Source organism: Erythranthe guttata, chromosome 3 (assembly GCF_056151865.1).
Source record: "Erythranthe guttata isolate IM_541 chromosome 3, IM_541, whole genome shotgun sequence".
Classification (NCBI taxonomy): domain Eukaryota; kingdom Viridiplantae; phylum Streptophyta; class Magnoliopsida; order Lamiales; family Phrymaceae; genus Erythranthe; species Erythranthe guttata.
Genome location: NC_142535.1, coordinates 7,896,442 through 7,915,968, shown reverse-complemented (window position 1 = coordinate 7,915,968; position 19,527 = coordinate 7,896,442). Strand labels below are relative to the sequence as shown.

The following is a 19,527-nucleotide window of genomic DNA, read 5'->3' as shown; positions in this document are numbered from 1 at the left end:
GTTTCAAGTCAAGAAACCCTAAAACCGAGTCTATAAAAGTAGGTCTCAAACATGTACAAGGGGGCATCAAGCAAGGCGTACATCAAGCACTCAAAAGCTCTCAAGTCTCGAGCTCTTGCCACGACGAAGAACAACAACCGCGGAGGTTCTACATCTTCATCAAGGCACCAAATCCACAAGACCTAGAAATCCCCAAATCGATTTCTAGATATTCATATCTACTTCCGCAAATCAACGGTGGAATCAAGCTCTCAATTCAAGAACAAGCTTCGCCCCTTGGATTATATCTAGGGGAAGAATCAGAGGAATCAACAAAGATTGTAACCCATTTTCGTTTTGATTAAAATATAAATTATTTGTTCCTATTTTTTCTTGTCTTGTAATTTATTTTGCAGACATTTAAATTTGAGGTTAACAAATTGGCACGCCCGGTGGGACTGACTTTGCCTCTCATCTCCTCTCCTACATCGAAGCGCATATCCACGTGTTCAACGATCCAATGGCTCCAAAGAAGAACCAAAACTCTTTGATTCAAAAGGCTACCGAGATTGCCACCGTTGTTGGTTTATCATCCACCGGGGGCAAGATCGATAATACAGCTACAACAAATGGCTCAAGCTCCTCAGGCTCAGAAGAGATCGACTCCAAATCTCAAGCCTTCACCACATTGCCGGTTATGGTGGTTGATGCGACTTCCGTGGATGAGCAATTGGCGCACTTGGCCCAAACAGTGGCCAATCTTCAAAAAATAGTCGAAGACAAAGACATGAAAATCGCTCAATTAATGGATAAGTTGGAACAGTCAGAGGTTGGGGAGTTTAGCCCGAAGCACGAATCTTACCCGCTTCGTGACGAGAAGGTAAAGCAAGTGGAAGAAGCACAACCCAAGCCGGACTTCGTGCAAGGCGCCACTCATTCTTCGATGTCTGTTGCCACGCTATCTGTTCAACAATTGCAAGAGATGATTGCCAATACTATCAAAGCGCAATATGGCGGACCATCTCAAGTCTCACCCATGTACTCAAAGCCGTACACTAAGCGAATCGATGTATTGAGGATGCCAGCGGGGTACCAACCCCCAAAACTTCAACAATTCGACGGAAAGGGGAACCTCAAGCAACATATTGCTCATTTCATCGAAACTTGCAACAATGCGGGGACTAACGGCGATCTCTTGGTGAAACAATTCGTAAGATCACTCAAGGGAAATGCTTTCGATTGGTATGTCGATTTGGAACCCGGTTGTGGATTACATCAACCGTTGGCGTGCACTAAGCCTAAATTGCAAGGATAAGCTATCGGAAGTGTCGTCAATTGAGATGTGTATCCAAGGGATGCATTGGGGGCTTCTCTACATCTTATAGGGGATTAAGCCTCGAAATTTTGAAGAATTGGCTACGCGTGCCCATGATATGGAGTTGAGTATCGCGAACCATAAGAGTGCACTCCCGCTAGATGGTCAAAAGGGGGAAAGAAAGGATTTTAAGAGAAACGAAAAATTCTCTAAAACTTCTACCAAGGAGTCAATGGCCATAAAAGCAGTAGGTTTGAAAATTCCTTCGAAGAACGGAGATGACAAAACCGGTGAACATCGAATATCAAACGATGGACGTCGACCCACGTTGAAGGAAATGCAAGAGAAAGAATACCCTTTTCCGGAATCGGACGTCTCCCATATCTTTGATGAGCTGCTGGCAAGGAAATTGATTGACTTGCCGGAACCAAAACGGCCCGAAGAAGTAGGAATGATGGATGACCCAAAGTATTGCAAATACCATCGAGTTGTTGGCCATCCCATAGAAAAATGTTTCGTGGTCAAAGAGAAGATCATGAGACTCGCGAGAGATGGCAAAATAATACTAGATACTGAAGATGTTGCCAACACGAATGTTACAAGTGTCACTCCACTCTCAAGCGACACATATCCCGCATCGAACACCCAAAAATCCTGCACCTACGAAGAAAGTATCTGCATTTCAATTTGGGAGTTTGGAACCACAATCGATAAGGGCTTTATTTCACGAGGATAAAGTCATACACGAGGAAAACCCCATCTCTGCTATTGAGGATGAGGGAGAATGGATTCTAGTGACACGTCGGCAGAGACAGAGGGGACGTGTTGACAAACTTCATGTAATGCCATCACGAAACCCACAGCCAATAACATACATTCACCATGCCAAATCAAACAAAGGCTCAAAGGTGAGTGATGATGCTTCAAGAAAATCTTACGGAAGTTCGGTTCACAAGCACGTGACTTTGAAAGAGTTCTTTCCGAAAGAGTTTTTCATGCAAAAAGTTGAAAGAGCATACGTTAATTCGGATGAGAGCGACCATCAACATTATATTCCTTGTTGTGCTGCTATGACTTTCACGGACGATGACTTGTTGTTGGGATCTAAACCTCACAATCGTCCGCTCTTTGTTTCGGGGTTCATACACGGGCAAAAAATTAACCGTATACTCGTAGATGGAGGGTCAGCTGTCAATATCTTACCAAAATTCACCATGAGACAGTTGGGGATTGCTACCGAAGATTTGTCTCGCAGTCGCCTTACTATTCAAGGATTTAACCAAGAAGGCCAAAGAGCTATTGGGATGGTTCGTTTAGACCTCACAATTGAAGAGCTAGCGGCAAGTACACTATTCCATGTGATTGATGCAAGAACCTCTTATCACTTGTTATTAGGAAGGCCATGGCTTCACGAAAATGGAATTGTCCCATCTACCCTTCATCAATGCTTCAAATACCTGAGGAATGGAGAAATGATGAAGGTCGATGCTAATGCGAAGCCCTTTACCGAGGCAGAATCACACTTTGCGGATGCCAAATTGTATCTAGAGTCAAACCTAAAATGCGAAACGGTGATTTCAAAGGCACCGGTATGTCACCCTATTAATGGAAGTCATATGGAACTCGTACCGACAAAGATCGGTTGCACAAAGGACGAGAAGGTGGCCACTTCAGTTGAAGCTCCGATGAGCAAAAATGACGGGGCTGTGAGGAAATTGAGTTTTCCAGTGTTTCGTTGCGCTCCTCAGTCACGCCGAGGAAGCCAAATTTTGTTCAGTGAGTGCACCACATTATTAGAGGATGGACAAGAACGACCGAAGGAGCAAGAGCCAAGCCATAGCCACCTCATTAGGGAAGGTTTAATCATGCCTATTATCGGCTTAGGTCCATTGGCGCATGAGCAGACGCATGATGTTGTACCCCAGTCTCAATGGCCTAGGGAGGCGTATGATCCAAGATCATATAATTTATTAGCTAAGTCTGGTTACAACTTCTCTAATCCATCTCGGCTAGGCGAACTAAAACCTGAGTTGACGGGCGAAAAGATTCATGGGTTAAATGAAACACAAAGGACGTTGAGGAGACAAGGTTTTCGCGTTAATCAACCCAGAGTCGGTTTGGGATTCACACCCATCGAGCCCGTTAGAATTCGCGTTTCAAGGAAAGGAGAGTGCGCCAACGTCCATCATATCACCATAAAGGGGGTTGGAAATAAAAACAAAACTAGCGGTCGCATTTCTGCTTTTGATCGAATTGGGGCTCCTACCACCCGATCTTCTGTCTTTGAAAGACTTGACGCTCATGTTGCGCGACCCTCGGTCTTTGAAAGGCTTGGTCCTTCTAATAATGTCTCGAGTGTTCACGATAGAATTTTTACAGAAACTCGTTCAGTGTTCTCACGACTGGGAAATCACAATAGGAACCAGCACGGAAAAAGAGTGCGAGAGGATGAGATAGATATGTTTGAATCAACGGGTGAAGCTCAAGCTCATCAAATGCTTCAATCACGCCAAATGGACCAACCACTCTTAGTTATTGCCATGAATGGATCAGTGAAGGTGAAACAACGTGTTACCAGCCATCACGCCTCTAAAGAGAACGGAAATCGAAACGATGACGAAGTCGAAATCGTCGTCAGCAGTCATTACGCAAGTATTGTTGATGATCAAGAGGAAGTTTCGGAAGATGAAATACAAGAGGCCCCTGTACAACTGGAGGATGGAGGGCAAGCTACTGTTGATGAGTTAAAGGAACTGAACCTGGGCACATTAGACGACCCCCGCCCAATATTCGTGAGTGCAATTTTGAGTCCTGAAGAGGAGGGACAATATCTTGAGATATTAGGCGAATACAAAGATGTGTTTGCGTGGACGTACAAAGAAATGCCCGGGCTGGATCCCAAAATCGCAATCCATCACCTTGGTATAAGAAATGGAGCGCGCCCCGTAAAACAATCGCAACGTGTGCTTCGTTCCGAGTTAATTCCTCGAATTGAAACCGAAGTCAACAATCTCATAGATGCTGGATTCATCAGGGAGGTCAAATATCCAACCTGGATCTCTAGCATTGTACCAGTCAAGAAGAAGAATGGTCAAATTCGCATTTGTGTTGATTTTCGGGACTTGAACAAGGCTTGTCCTAAGGATGATTTCCCCTTACCTATCATCGAGCTCATGGTTGATGCGACAACCGGACATGAAGCATTATCTTTTATGGATGGCTCTTCCGGCTACAATCAAATTAGAATGGCTCCGGAAGATGAAGAATACACGGCATTTCGCACGCCAAATGGAATTTACTGCTACAAAGTAATGCCCTTTGGACTAAAGAACGCAGGCGCTACCTACCAGCGTGCCATGCAAAACATCTTTGACGACATGCTGCACAAAAGAGTGGAGTGTTATGTCGATGACCTCGTCGTCAAAACAAAGAAGAGAGAAGACCATTTAAAGGACCTTCGGATTGTATTCGAACGCTTGAGGAAATACAACTTAAAGATGAATCCTCTTAAATGTGCTTTCGGCGTCTCTTCCGGCAAGTTTCTTGGCTTCATAGTCCGTCATCGTGGTATAGAGGTTGACCCCTCTAAGATAGATGCCATTCAAAAGATGCCTGCGCCTAGAAATTTGAAAGGGTTGAGAAGCTTACAAGGAAATCTCGCATTCATAAGAAGGTTTATATCAAATCTCGTTGGAAGATGTCAACCATTCAATCATCTCATGAAGAAAGACACACCTTTCGAATGGGACGAAGGATGTCAAAATGCTTTCGAAAACATAAAAAAATACTTATTAAATCCGCCCGTCTTAGGAGCTCCTATACCCGGAAAGCCACTCATATTATACATAGCAGCTCAAGAAAGGTCCGTCGGTGCTCTTATGGCGCAAGAAAATGAAAACGACAAAGAGTGTGCCTTGTACTACTTGAGTAGAACTCTAACGGAGAATGAATTGAGATACTCCCCAGTGGAGAAAATTTGCTTGGCACTATTTTATGCGATTAAGAAATTGAGGCATTACTTTGAAGCGTACTCCATACGACTCATTTCACGTGCCGATCCAGTCAAATTTGTGATGTCAAAGCCAGTGTTATCTGGAAGATTAGCAAAGTGGTCTATCATGTTCAATCAATACGAGATCACGTATGTGCCTCAAAAATCTGTTAAAGGGCAGGCACTAGCTAATTTTCTAGCCGACCACCCTATTCCGGCGGAGTGGGAGTTATCCGATGACCTTCCTGATGAAGATATTTTCTTTACCGAAGTTCTTACGGCATGGGAAATGTTCTTTGACGGGGCCGCACGGTCTGATGGATCGGGGGCAGGAGTTGTTTTTGTGTCACCCGAGAAACAAGTTTTGACGTACTCGGTGGTACTGGGCGAGCTCTGCTCCAATAATGTGGCCGAGTATCAAGCTTTGATCATTGGTCTTGAAATGGCTTTAGAAATGGATATTACGGAAATTGAAGTTTATGGTGACTCAAAATTGGTTATCAACCAACTTTTGAAAGTATATGAGGTTAGGAAAGAAGACCTTATTCCTTTCTGTCAACACGCTTCGGACTTGATAGCGAAGTTTGAAAAGGTCATGTTAAACCACATTCCGAGGAAAGATAATAGGATGGCCGATGCGCTAGCTAATCTAGCAACCATTTTAGCCTTGTCGGAAGGAGAAACAACAAGTGTTCCCGTGTGTAATCGTTGGATTGTCCCATCGTTCGTTGAAGTTAGTCATGAAGACGCTAACGCTACATCAATTTCAATCAATGATGATCAAGATTGGAGAATACCATTGATCAATTACTTGAGAAATGGAGAATTACCCAGCGAAGTTCGTCATAAGATGGGAGTAAGAAAAAGGGCGCCTCGTTTCATCCTTTACAAGGATACGCTTTATCGTCGGTCTTTTGAAGGCAATTACCAGCGTTGTTTGTACGGTGAAGAGACGGCCGAAGCAATGAAGGAAGCACATTCCGGGGTTTGTGGTGCTCATCAGTCTGGTCCGAAGCTACACTTTCAAATTAAGAGAATGGGCTATTATTGGCCTACGATGGTCAAAGATTGCTTGGATTATGCAAGGAGATGTGAGGCTTGTCAACTACATGCGAACTTCATACACCAGCCTCCGGAACCCTTACATCCTACAGTCGCCTCGTGGCCATTTGATTCGTGGGGTCTTGACGTCGTGGGACCTATTTCTCCTAAGTCGTCCGGAGGTCACACTTATATACTGGCAGCTACTGACTACTTCTCCAAATGGGCGGAGGTTGTTCCTTTGAAGGAAGTGAAGAAGGAAACAGTGGTCGAGTTTATTCGTTCCCATCTTATCTTTAGGTACGGAATACCTCGATACATCATTACCGATAATGGAAAACCATTTTACAACAAGTTGATGGATAATTTATGCGTGCAATTTGGGTTTAAGCAACACAACTCTTCAATGTATAATGCGGCTGCGAATGGTCTAGCAGAGGCGTTTAACAAAACTTTGTGCAATCTTTTGAAGAAAGTGGTCTCAAAGTCAAAGAAAGATTGGCACGAGAGGGTCGGGGAAGCTTTATGGGCGTATAGGACGACATATCGGACTGCCACTCAAGCCACTCCGTACTCCTTGGTTTATGGGGTAGAAGCTATCCTTCCACTTGAAAGTCAAATACCTTCGCTTCGTATTGCTGTGCAAGAAGGGTTGACCGCCGAGGATAATGCTCGTCTTAGACTTGAAGAGCTGGAGGCACTAGATGAGAAAAGATTAGAAGCTCAGCAACAACTTGAATGCTATCAAGCCCGCATGTCTAAAGCGTTCAATAAAAAGGTCCGCCCTCGTTCATTTCAAGTTGGAGATTTGGTTCTCGCAGTAAGAAGGCCAATTACCCTCACCCAGCGAATGGGGAATAAATTCGCGTCGAAATGGGACGGCCCCTACGTAGTGAAGGAAGCTTACACAAGCGGCGCTTACAAGTTAGTGGACAATGATGGATTACGGATTGGCCCCATAAATGGCAAATTCTTGAAGCGTTACTACCCTTGAAGAAACATTCACCTTCGAGGAAGAGAACATGGGAAATTGATGTTGCATGTGTTGGGGATCGTGCATGTATACGCAGCGGAATTTAAAAAAATTTTATATCGAACTAGTTTCGATTACATGCAAAACTAATCACATAGTCAACGTACCTTAACGCTTCCGCCATACATATGGTAATTTTTCGATTTAATTGAAAAATACATAAAACCGAAAATCACGAAACATGCTTATTCATCATTTAATGAAATCGAAACATGTAATCACATATTACTCATAATCGTAAATCATAATTCATACAAATATGCTCGAATAAGTTTACGAAAGTTTCGATTCATTTACCTCTTGTAGCGTGCGATTTCGACGAATCGAAATCTCGGAACGAGTCACGTACAAGCTGCTATATACCACTCCTAGGGGCTGCAGGAACACCACCAAACGGCAGCTGGACCGAAGGTGGAGCGACGGCGGCGCGTGCGTGACGACGGCGGCGGCGCGTGGGCGGTGCAGCGGCGCGTGCGGCGGTGCAGCGGCGATGCGGCGATTCCGTCGGGGCAGCAGCTCCTCTCCAATTGGGTTTCACCTCGAATAAACGGATCTCCCCCTACTGTAGCACTAGATACAAAGGGGTTAGATAACAAGGGAATACGATAGAGAAAGGAGAGGAAAAACCGGCGGATTCCGGCGACGGACGGCGGTGGCGCGGCGGAGATGCAGCGGCCGAGAGGGGGGCTGAGCGGCTAGGGTTTGTCTTGAAAAAATCTGATCTCAAAACTCCTTTTGAGGTCTATTTATATCTAGGGTTTTCAACCCTAGCGGGCTTAAGTCATTGGGCTTGACCCACTGATGCATTAAGCCCATTCCCTCGTCGGCCTCGTTTCTAATAAACGATCGTCCACAAAATTATAACAAAATTATATTTGTGACGAGCTCAAAGTCCTCGTCGATACGAGTGCCTCTTCGAAAATTTCCAATTTCCAAAATTGGAAACTTCCACTTCAGTGGACCTGCTAAATTGGGAAACTTCTCAATTTAGAAAGTTCACTAATTTCCGCATATCTCTTTCTCTACGTTTATTCCAACTCGTAATCCACAATCACGAATCTTGGACTCAATCATATTGACCTCCAACTTTGCAAAGATTAACATATTAATCTATGCTCATTGTTATCAAGGATCCATGTTACACGAGAAGTGTGACCCTCAATGGTTCAGGTGTATGCTAGCCGTGGGCTCACAACTCTTTGTGATTCGAACAACACATTGTTCTTATACGAACTCCTCCCAAGAGTCCCGATTAGAGTAAAACTCATTTTACCTAATCCCGATCAAATCGGTGCCCATCGAATCAAGATTGGCGTCTAGCAACTACGCATCATGATTCCCTAGATACAAATGAAGTTCCTGCAAGAACCTTATGATATAGTTAGCGTACAGTACGATCCCTTCGTAGCACATGTCCCGATTGAACTAGAGGCATTGGTTCACCGAGACCTCTTATAAAGTTCAATAACCGTGCGAACGTTCTAGGTATTATAAATCCGTTCGTGTGCGACTTAGGGAAACACATTTCCCTAATCACCCCACTATCAACTCTGGCCAGAGATTCCATGGATTATAAACCGTCAGAACACACAGGACATCCATGACTACTCAAGCGCTCGAATCCCCTACTACAATGCACAGACTTCACACTAGATTTCGGATTGCACGAACGTTGGCCCTTGGAGCGGTCCGCGGTGGGACTCAGGGACAGGTCACGATACAATCGGTCCTCTAGTGAAGTCACGGTGATGTCTGGGTCTTAAGGACTAATGGTGTACAACTATATCTTAGAAACCTATTACTCGATGAATGAGAACCACTTATAGATTTCTAGGGCGAGGGAGTTCAGTGAACTCATCCAGTATGAGCACCCACTCAAGTATGCCGATGTCACAACACCGAGGACTGATGAGACGCAGTACACATACACTAAGTGCTAGTCTCAAAAGGGAAAGGCCGGTATCCTCATTATTGGCGTAACCCATCGACTAGGAACAAGGTTTAACAGTTACATTACATTGCTGAGTTATCTCACGATTCTACTAGATCAACTCACAGTAATAGAGTAACTCGTTAGGACTATATCTATGCTGCTTGCATGGGATAACAGATATAGAATGCCAAATAAGATATTTTATTATTACGAACGAAAAACGATTGTTTTATTACAAAGAAAAGAGAAAGACCACAGCCACAAGTTGGCTTGCCGGTCACCTACTCTAACAATCTCCCACTTGACCTAAAGCCAACTACTCATAAATCTAAGTCCCATCGACTCTCGATGTTTCTCGTGGACTGATCCTGACAATGGCTTGGTGAAGGGATCTGCAATATTGTCCTCCGAGGTGACTCTGTCTAGCTTGACTTCACCTCTCTCTATGATCTCTCGGATCACATGGTATTTTCTCAACACGTGCTTCGACTTCTGATGAGCTCTTGGTTCCTTAGCTTGTGCTACGGCTCCGTTGTTATCGCAGTACAGCCGTACTGGATCGCTAGCGTTCGGAAATACACCCAACTCTTGGATGAATTTCCTAATCCATGACCCTTCCTTTGAAGCATCTGATGCTGCAATATATTCAGCCTCGGTGGTGGAATCAGCCGTTGTGCCTTGCTTGGAACTCTTCCAACACACGGCACCCCCGTTGACTTTGAATATATACCCCGAGTTTGACTTCGAGTCATCCACGTCCGATTGAAAACTAGAATCCGTGAAGCCTTCTATTTTCAACTCGGTATCCCCATAGACCAAAAACAAATCTCGAGTTCTTCGCAAGTACTTGAGAATGTCCTTCACAGCCTTCCAATGGGCTGGGCCGGGGTCGGACTGATATCTGCTTGTGACGCTCACAGCATACGCAATATCAGGTCGTGTACACAGCATGCCATACATTATGCTTCCTATAGCGGATGCATAAGGTGTCCTTTTCATCTCCTCGATTTCCATTTGCGTTTGAGGACGCATGGATTTCGAGAGACGAACCCCATGGGACATTGGCAAGAATCCCTTCTTGGATTCTTCCATGCTAAACCGTTTAAGAATGGTGTCTATGTACATGGATTGGGACAAGCCAAGCAATCTCCTCGATCTATCTCTATAGATCCGTATTCCTAATACGTAGGATGCTTCTCCCAAATCCTTCATCGAGAAACGTGTGGATAACCATACTTTAGTCGACTGCAACATCCCTACATCATTCCCAATGAGTAGTATGTCATCAACATAAAGTACAAGAAAAGTCACTGCACTCCCACTAACCTTCTTGTAGACAAAAGGTTCCTCCGGGTTTTTCACAAATTCAAACTCTTTGATAGTTGTGTCGAACCTTTTGTTCCAACTACGGGATGCTTGTTTCAATCCATAAATGGATCGCTGGAGTTTGCAAACCTTTTGCTCATCTCCAGAAGATATGAAGCCTTCCGGCTGCGCCATGTAAATTTCTTCCTCAATGTCCCCATTAAGGAAAGCGGTCTTCACATCCATTTGCCATATCTCGTAGTCATACCACGCAGAGATGGCCAGCAAAATCCTAATGGACTTAAGCATAGCAACTGGAGAGAAGGTTTCCTCATAGTCAACTCCTTGCTTTTGAGTATAACCCTTCGCTACCAATCTAGCCTTGTAGGTCGATACCTTTCCATCTACTCCAATTTTCTTCTTATAGATCCACTTGCAGCCTATGGGAACGATTCCCTCGGGTGGATCTACCAAGGTCCATACCTTGTTGGAGTACATAGAGTCCATTTCGGATTTCATGGCATTTAGCCAATGTCCCTTGTCTGTATCCGATACAGCTTCGTTGAAAGTTCTAGGATCACATCCTTGGTCAACTTCATCAACGAGGAATAACCTATCGGGCGCTCTCCGAACTCTTTCGGATCTACGCAGCGACGGTTCAGGAGGTATGTTAGTGGTTTGTTGAATTGGTTCATTATCTGATTGTTGTGCTTGAACTTCAGATTGTGGTTCTCGAACTTCTTCGAGATCAACTACACTGCCCTTTCTATCCGATAGAAATTCCTTCTCAAGGAACACGGCATTTCTCGAGACGAACACCTTTGCCTCGGAAACATAGTAGAATTCGTATCCCATGGAATCCTCGGGATACCCCACAAAATAGCATAGATCGGATTTTGTATCCAACTTATCTCCCATTAGCCGCTTCACGTAAGCGGGACAACCCCATATCCTAATATGTTTAAACGTGGGTTTCTTGGAGTGCCAAAGTTCATAAGGTGTGGAGTTAACTGCTTTGGTATTAACCCTATTCAGCAAATACACGGCAGTTAGGAGTGCATGACCCCACAGGTATGCCGGTAGCTCGGTGAACCCCATCATAGATCGAACCATGTCCAACAGTGTTCGATTCCGACGTTCGGAAACTCCATTAAGTTGAGGAGTTCCAGGAGGAGTCCATTGAGACAGAATCCCATTCTCTTTAAGATAGTCTATAAACTCAGTACTCAAGTATTCGCCACCACGATCGGATCGTAGTTTCTTAATACGTCTACCGAGTTGGTTTTCTACTTGGTGTCTAAAATCTTTGAACTTTTCAAAAGTTTCAGACTTATACTTCATTAAGTACACGAAACCATACCTAGAATAATCATCGGTAAAGGTAACGAAGTAGTTAAAACCACCCCTAGCATTAACGCTTAGTGGACCACACACGTCTGAATGAATCAAATCCAAAAGACCCTCGGCCCGCTCCATCTTCCCTTTGAAGGGAGTCTTGGTCATTTTTCCTTTAAGGCAGGATACACAAGTTTGAAGTGATTTAACGTCCTCCAAAGAGAACATTCCTGCACTAACAAACTTGTTCATCCTTCTCAAGGAAATGTGACCTAGTCGAGCGTGCCAAACTTGTGCGGGGTTAAGACTTATATCTTTTCGGTTTGCTGATATAATGTTAATAGGTATTTCACTTGGATTCAGTTCATATAAGTTGTTTATAAGTTGTCCCTTACAAATCATATTTTGTTCCTTTTGTATAATGCAAATCGAATTTCCAAAAACAAAAGTAAAACCTTCATTATCCAAAACAGGAATTGAAATAAGGTTTCGAATAAGTGACGGAACAAATAAACAATTGTTCAAAACAATGGAAAAACTAGAATCCAAAACAGAAAGATAAATTGTCCCAATAGCTTCAGCAGCAACTCTTGCTCCGTTGCCCATTCTTAGGTAGGTCTCACCCACATTAAGCTTCCTACTTCTTGTCATGAGCTGCAAATCATTACAAAGATGTGAGCCACAACCAGTATCCAATACCCAAGCAGAAGATTTAACGGACAAATTAACTTCAACTAAATACGTACCCTTTTCAGAACGTTTCTGATCGAGGTAAGCCTTGCAGTTGCGTCGCCAATGGCCCTTCTTTCCACAATGATGGCAAGCGTCATCAACTTGCTTGGTGACCTTGTCATTCTTCACTCCACTCGACTCGCCCTTCTCAAGTTTCTTGCTCGGGCCGAAACTCCTTTCTTTCCTTTTCTTCTGGAAAGAACCTTTCTTCACAGAAGGAGCAACTAGGAGAACAGATTTCTCCTTCTTGATTGTGGACTCATAGCTGACCAACATGTTCAACAACTCATCCAATGGTGGATCGAGCTTGTTCATGTTGAAGTTCACTATGAACGATTCATAAGAACTAGGAAGGGACAGTAGGATCAAATCCACCGAGAGCTCGGCCGGGAGGGTGACATCAAGGCTCACCAGCTTCTCAAGGAGAGTGATCATCTTGAGACCGTGCTCGTAGACCGAAGCCCCTTCACGCAGCCTCATGGTGATCAACTCCTTGGTAGCTGAGTACCTCGATGCCCTAGTATTCTCACTGTACATGCTTTCAAGATGGTGCTTGATATCATAAGCATGCACGTGAGACTCATACTTCCTCGCGAGCTCTGGCACCATGGATGCTAGCATGTAGCACCTCGCATGGAGGTCGTCCTTCTTCCATGCCTCGAAAGTGGCAGTCTCGTCAGCAGTAGCAGTCGCAGGAAGAGCAGCGGGGGGACGTTCATTGAGCACATAGAGACGCTCCTCGACTTGGAGCACAAGTTTCAGATTGCGAAGCCAATCCAAATAGTTTGGACCGGTGAGTTTGTTTTGGTCGAGGATTGAGGAAAGGGGATGTTTGGACATTGTTGCTGAGAAAATTTTAAGAAGACAATAATTAGAGTTTAGTTCGTAATAATCGTTACAATTAAAATTTTGGACTTTTATGTTTTAATTGTTCTCCCACTAATTTTATCGAATTCCACCACCCTCTAGCAGACAATCGAGAAAACTTATTTTTCTTTAATGGGCTTTAGGTCCAATAGCGCTAATGTAACCCGTAGTTAATCTATCCCGATTACATAAGCCTAAAGGTAGAGTACTATCAATCACATCACTATGTGACCCTAAAGATCGATTTACCTCACACTTGATAATGACCTAAGTTAATCTAGCGAATATCAAAATCTTCGTGTGTCAAGTCTAGCCTACCAATATGAGATGTCATAGATCCAACTATATCAAACTAATGCAATCCCTAGTTAATCTAGCCGACCACATTAATCCAACATAATTTTATCTATGACCGTATCTCCATCTAATGTCAATTAAATTACAGCTTATCCCACAATAGCACTCCCCGCTAACACGGCTTACTGCACTATTATGAGAGGCTACACATAATTTAATTGTTGGTAGAAGGAAAGAAAAATTCAACAATTTGGTTTTCCTTTATAGCTTGATAATTATTCTTGATTAAGAATGAGGGATTTTATTTATTAAATCTTATTAGCTCATCGGAAGTTTTAGGTTATGATCGTTTGTGATTCCTACAACTATGTTCTCTAGGTATGTGGAAACGCATATTGATCCTAAGAGAGACATACGATCATCATCGTACTTAATCACAATTATTCATCTCATGAATTAATTAATTAATACGATAAATTGCAAATATAATTAACGGACCTCCTTCATTCATAAATCATTCAAATAAGAATGAAGCCCATCAATTATTTGCCATCTAATTTGTGTTCCATTAATTAAACTAATTTAACGATTAAATTAAATAATTAATCCAACACTATTCTTTGAATTCAAATTAAATTAATGGATCAATTATCTAATTGGGTTTAATTGATAAATAATTTCAAAAATTAAAAATCAATTAATTTTAATATTAATTCTCAGAAAATCAAATAAAAAATATATATATTTTTTTTTTTTTTTTGTTTGTGCTGACCGGACCGGTCGGACCGGTCCGACCGGACCGGTTCGGTCAGCTGGGGAAAAACAGCAGAAAAACGAGTTTTTTCAAAAATTAAAAATTTTTATATTTTCTGAAATATTCAAAATATTTAATTAATATTAAACCACCCAATTTGACAACACCAAAAATTCAACAATTCAACAAATCGAAGCATGCTTTCGAAAGCGATAAACACGTTGACAAATAAACGATTAACCCGTGGCTCTGATACCACTGTTGGGGATCGTGCATGTATACGCAGCGGAATTTAAAAAAAATTTATATCGAACTAGTTTCGATTACATGCAAAACTAATCACATAGTCAACGTACCTTAACGCTTCCGCCATACATATGGTAATTTTTCGATTTAATTGAAAAATACATAAAACCGAAAATCACGAAACATGCTTATTCATCATTTAATGAAATCGAAACATGTAATCACATATTACTCATAATCGTAAATCATAATTCATACAAATATGCTCGAATAAGTTTACGAAAGTTTCGATTCATTTACCTCTTGTAGCGTGCGATTTCGACGAATCGAAATCTCGGAACGAGTCACGTACAAGCTGCTATATACCACTCCTAGGGGCTGCAGGAACACCACCAAACGGCAGCTGGACCGAAGGTGGAGCGACGGCGGCGCGTGCGTGACGACGGCGGCGGCGCGTGGGCGGTGCAGCGGCGCGTGCGGCGGTGCAGCGGCGATGCGGCGATTCCGTCGGGGCAGCAGCTCCTCTCCAATTGGGTTTCACCTCGAATAAACGGATCTCCCCCTACTGTAGCACTAGATACAAAGGGGTTAGATAACAAGGGAATACGATAGAGAAAGGAGAGGAAAAACCGGCGGATTCCGGCGACGGACGGCGGTGGCGCGGCGGAGATGCAGCGGCCGAGAGGGGGGCTGAGCGGCTAGGGTTTGTCTTGAAAAAATCTGATCTCAAAACTCCTTTTGAGGTCTATTTATATCTAGGGTTTTCAACCCTAGCGGGCTTAAGTCATTGGGCTTGACCCACTGATGCATTAAGCCCATTCCCTCGTCGGCCTCGTTTCTAATAAACGATCGTCCACAAAATTATAACAAAATTATATTTGTGACGAGCTCAAAGTCCTCGTCGATACGAGTGCCTCTTCGAAAATTTCCAATTTCCAAAATTGGAAACTTCCACTTCAGTGGACCTGCTAAATTGGGAAACTTCTCAATTTAGAAAGTTCACTAATTTCCGCATATCTCTTTCTCTACGTTTATTCCAACTCGTAATCCACAATCACGAATCTTGGACTCAATCATATTGACCTCCAACTTTGCAAAGATTAACATATTAATCTATGCTCATTGTTATCAAGGATCCATGTTACACGAGAAGTGTGACCCTCAATGGTTCAGGTGTATGCTAGCCGTGGGCTCACAACTCTTTGTGATTCGAACAACACATTGTTCTTATACGAACTCCTCCCAAGAGTCCCGATTAGAGTAAAACTCATTTTACCTAATCCCGATCAAATCGGTGCCCATCGAATCAAGATTGGCGTCTAGCAACTACGCATCATGATTCCCTAGATACAAATGAAGTTCCTGCAAGAACCTTATGATATAGTTAGCGTACAGTACGATCCCTTCGTAGCACATGTCCCGATTGAACTAGAGGCATTGGTTCACCGAGACCTCTTATAAAGTTCAATAACCGTGCGAACGTTCTAGGTATTATAAATCCGTTCGTGTGCGACTTAGGGAAACACATTTCCCTAATCACCCCACTATCAACTCTGGCCAGAGATTCCATGGATTATAAACCGTCAGAACACACAGGACATCCATGACTACTCAAGCGCTCGAATCCCCTACTACAATGCACAGACTTCACACTAGATTTCGGATTGCACGAACGTTGGCCCTTGGAGCGGTCCGCGGTGGGACTCAGGGACAGGTCACGATACAATCGGTCCTCTAGTGAAGTCACGGTGATGTCTGGGTCTTAAGGACTAATGGTGTACAACTATATCTTAGAAACCTATTACTCGATGAATGAGAACCACTTATAGATTTCTAGGGCGAGGGAGTTCAGTGAACTCATCCAGTATGAGCACCCACTCAAGTATGCCGATGTCACAACACCGAGGACTGATGAGACGCAGTACACATACACTAAGTGCTAGTCTCAAAAGGGAAAGGCCGGTATCCTCATTATTGGCGTAACCCATCGACTAGGAACAAGGTTTAACAGTTACATTACATTGCTGAGTTATCTCACGATTCTACTAGATCAACTCACAGTAATAGAGTAACTCGTTAGGACTATATCTATGCTGCTTGCATGGGATAACAGATATAGAATGCCAAATAAGATATTTTATTATTACGAACGAAAAACGATTGTTTTATTACAAAGAAAAGAGAAAGACCACAGCCACAAGTTGGCTTGCCGGTCACCTACTCTAACAGCATGTTCGCTTGAACTACGTTATGACTTGATCCCTTTGAGGAGGGTACGTAGGCAGCTTAGACCCATATTCTAAGTTCAGTCAAAACAAAAAAAAAATGTTCGTTGTAACTGCGTTTATTCTAAGCAAGTTTCGGTTAATTTTCTTTTAAGTTAACCAACTTGTAAAATCAAGCGGATCCAAAAGTGTGCACGATGTAATCATCCAAAGTTATTATTTGCTACATAATGATGAAAAAAAAAAAGATGCCAAGACGATAATAAGGCCTTATGAGGAGCAAGAGAAAATTATATTGCATAAAAAAAAAAGATGGAATGTTCTTTTACATCGAAAGATAGTAAAACGACATGAGCAAAAAAAAAAAAAAAAAAAAATATAGGGGGTAGCACTTAAGCGAACAAATCAAAAGCTTCTAGCTCCCGCCGAGATTCTTCAAGTAGTGCTTCCATCTTCTCCAAAGCTTCCATCTCATGGATAGATAAGAATGGTGTATTCTCAAGACGAGAAATATTATCTCTTTTCATAGCCACAACCTGCTGCATCTTGGCCAAATCTTCTTCGACTTTACCAAGGGATGAACTTGCTGATTCTTTCTTGTTCCTCAGCTCTTCTAGTTGCTTGGTGATTTCAAGAATTTCAGCCTTCACATTGTTCGCCGTTTCGACGAGCCTCACTCTCTTGCAGTTCAGCCTCGGAAAGATCACGTTGCGCAAGCGAAAGAGACTTCTCGTGCATCTCTTGTGTCTCTCTCTGCGTGAAATCCGATTTGACCTTTGTGTATTGCGAAACATCTTCAAAAATATGACTTCAAGCGCTTCTCCAACGGTGATATGTCTTTCATGTAAGCTTGCATGTCTTTGAGCACCTTCTCGATCGCTGGCTTTATCTCGGAAAGTTGTTGAAATGAAGTATTCATAATCTTTTGGGAAATCCTTTGCCAATAAAAATTCAAAAGTACTCTTTCGGCTTCACTTTTGATGATCTGAGGAGAAAACTCGGAGGCCTCACCATATGCCTTCTCGATTGCGGGAACGGGCAAAACTGTCTTTGGTTGTTGTTCAGTAGAAATCCTCCCCACTGCAAGAGAAGTTGTTTTTTGTCGTTTGTCTTGAGGACGCGAGGTGGCACCCGTTTCATGTAAACCCAAAAAGTTGGCCTCGTTTACCGACCCCAAACTGACATGAGAAGTAGGACGGACACCCTCTTCGAAATCGGGAAGCTAAAAAAAAAAAAAAAAAAAAACAAAAAAAAAAAAAAAAAAAGAAAATTAATAAAAAAAAAAATGATAATAAAATGAATCAAGAAAGATAGGGTGATTTATTTTACTGATCCGTCTAAAGGCAATGAAGAACTAGGCACGCCCTCAAAAAAGGAGGAATTTGCAACGGCTAAGTCAAAAACCTTGGATGTCTCTTTCGATGGACAGTGGTTGCTAGACTCGTCGTTCGAAGGTAAAAGCGCGGAGATGATCTCATTCCCTTCACCATGAGCAGCTTCGAATGCGGGATCAGAGGCCGCGTTATCAAGAGGAATACGCCGTTTCCTAGTAGAATTCTCCGCAGCTTGCTCGACGTTTCCCTTTCCAATAGGTGAAGAAACACGAGGTTCTTTGGGGTCTTTCGCTGAAGCTCTTTGAACAGTGCGACCAAGTTTGAGTGATAACTTAGTGTTTGCTCCTAAAGAAGTTTTCCAACTTTTGGCCCACCATTCTGTATACTCTTTCGTCACCAAAGGGAAGGAAGATGTGTCACTTGGCATAATAAGCTTGGAGGATGTTCCCAATAACGTGCAAGATTTCCAAAATCGAATGAGTTCGTGCAACTCACAAGTCAATATTTCTTTCTTTAAGTCACCCGGAATGCTTTGGCAAAAACCATGTTGGCGGCTGAATCTATGAGGACTGTACGCTTCAATGATGTGTTCTGCCTCACAACGGAATGTCAAATAGCTGGATCGCAAAGCCACAAGAATATCTTTGCATTTGCTGGAGAGTTTGGCATCGTCCGTGACTAAAATTTCTTGTTTGGAATACCACAAGTCTCGGAGCTTTGACATATTGATATTATGAAACAAGTCGCGTGCCTCATCGAGATCAAAATGTTTAGCCATGTTCTCTCCCGCATATTTCACCATATGAGCGCCGATTATCTCGAGTTTGGAATGAAAGTGAGTCTCGAGAGTGTGTCCTATCCACGCATAGAGATAATGAATGGGGAAGATAATAGGAGACTCGCCTAAGTTCTCCGATGTAGATATTCCCCTTAAGCCGCGGTAGATGCTTGCCAGCACAGGAACTGCCAACGAAAAATATTCTCCTCTAGCCATTCGACTTGAAACCTTGAAAAAAGAGGCGCGTGTCTTATCAATTGATCCATGAGGGAGAGCAAAACTACAAAGCCAACATGCAATGAACGCGGCCAAGTAAGTTTCTTCTTTAACATCCTCCTCGATTTTGAGCGTTGCAAACGGTA

General features: G+C 43.0%; 1 protein-coding gene across 1 annotated transcript; it reads left to right on the top strand.

Moving 5' to 3' along the window:
• Positions 1-1,412: 1,412 nt before the first annotated feature.
• LOC148771695 (uncharacterized) lies at positions 1,413-7,320 on the top strand. The gene is made up of 2 exons (XM_088815179.1): positions 1,413-1,806; positions 1,898-7,320. Exons 1-2 carry the CDS (start codon positions 1,413-1,415, stop codon positions 7,318-7,320), a joined length of 5,817 nt encoding a protein of 1,938 aa, XP_088671305.1.
• Positions 7,321-19,527: the final 12,207 nt, after the last annotated feature.

Bases quoted from the DNA above. Each gene is read 5' to 3' on its own strand.
- LOC148771695 (XM_088815179.1), top strand. From the start codon at position 1,413: ATGGAGTTGAGTATCGCGAACCATAAGAGTGCACTCCCGCTAGATGGT. The intron at 1,807-1,897 runs GTTTCGTGGTCA...GAATGTTACAAG, and splicing joins TGGCCATCCCATAGAAAAAT to TGTCACTCCACTCTCAAGCG.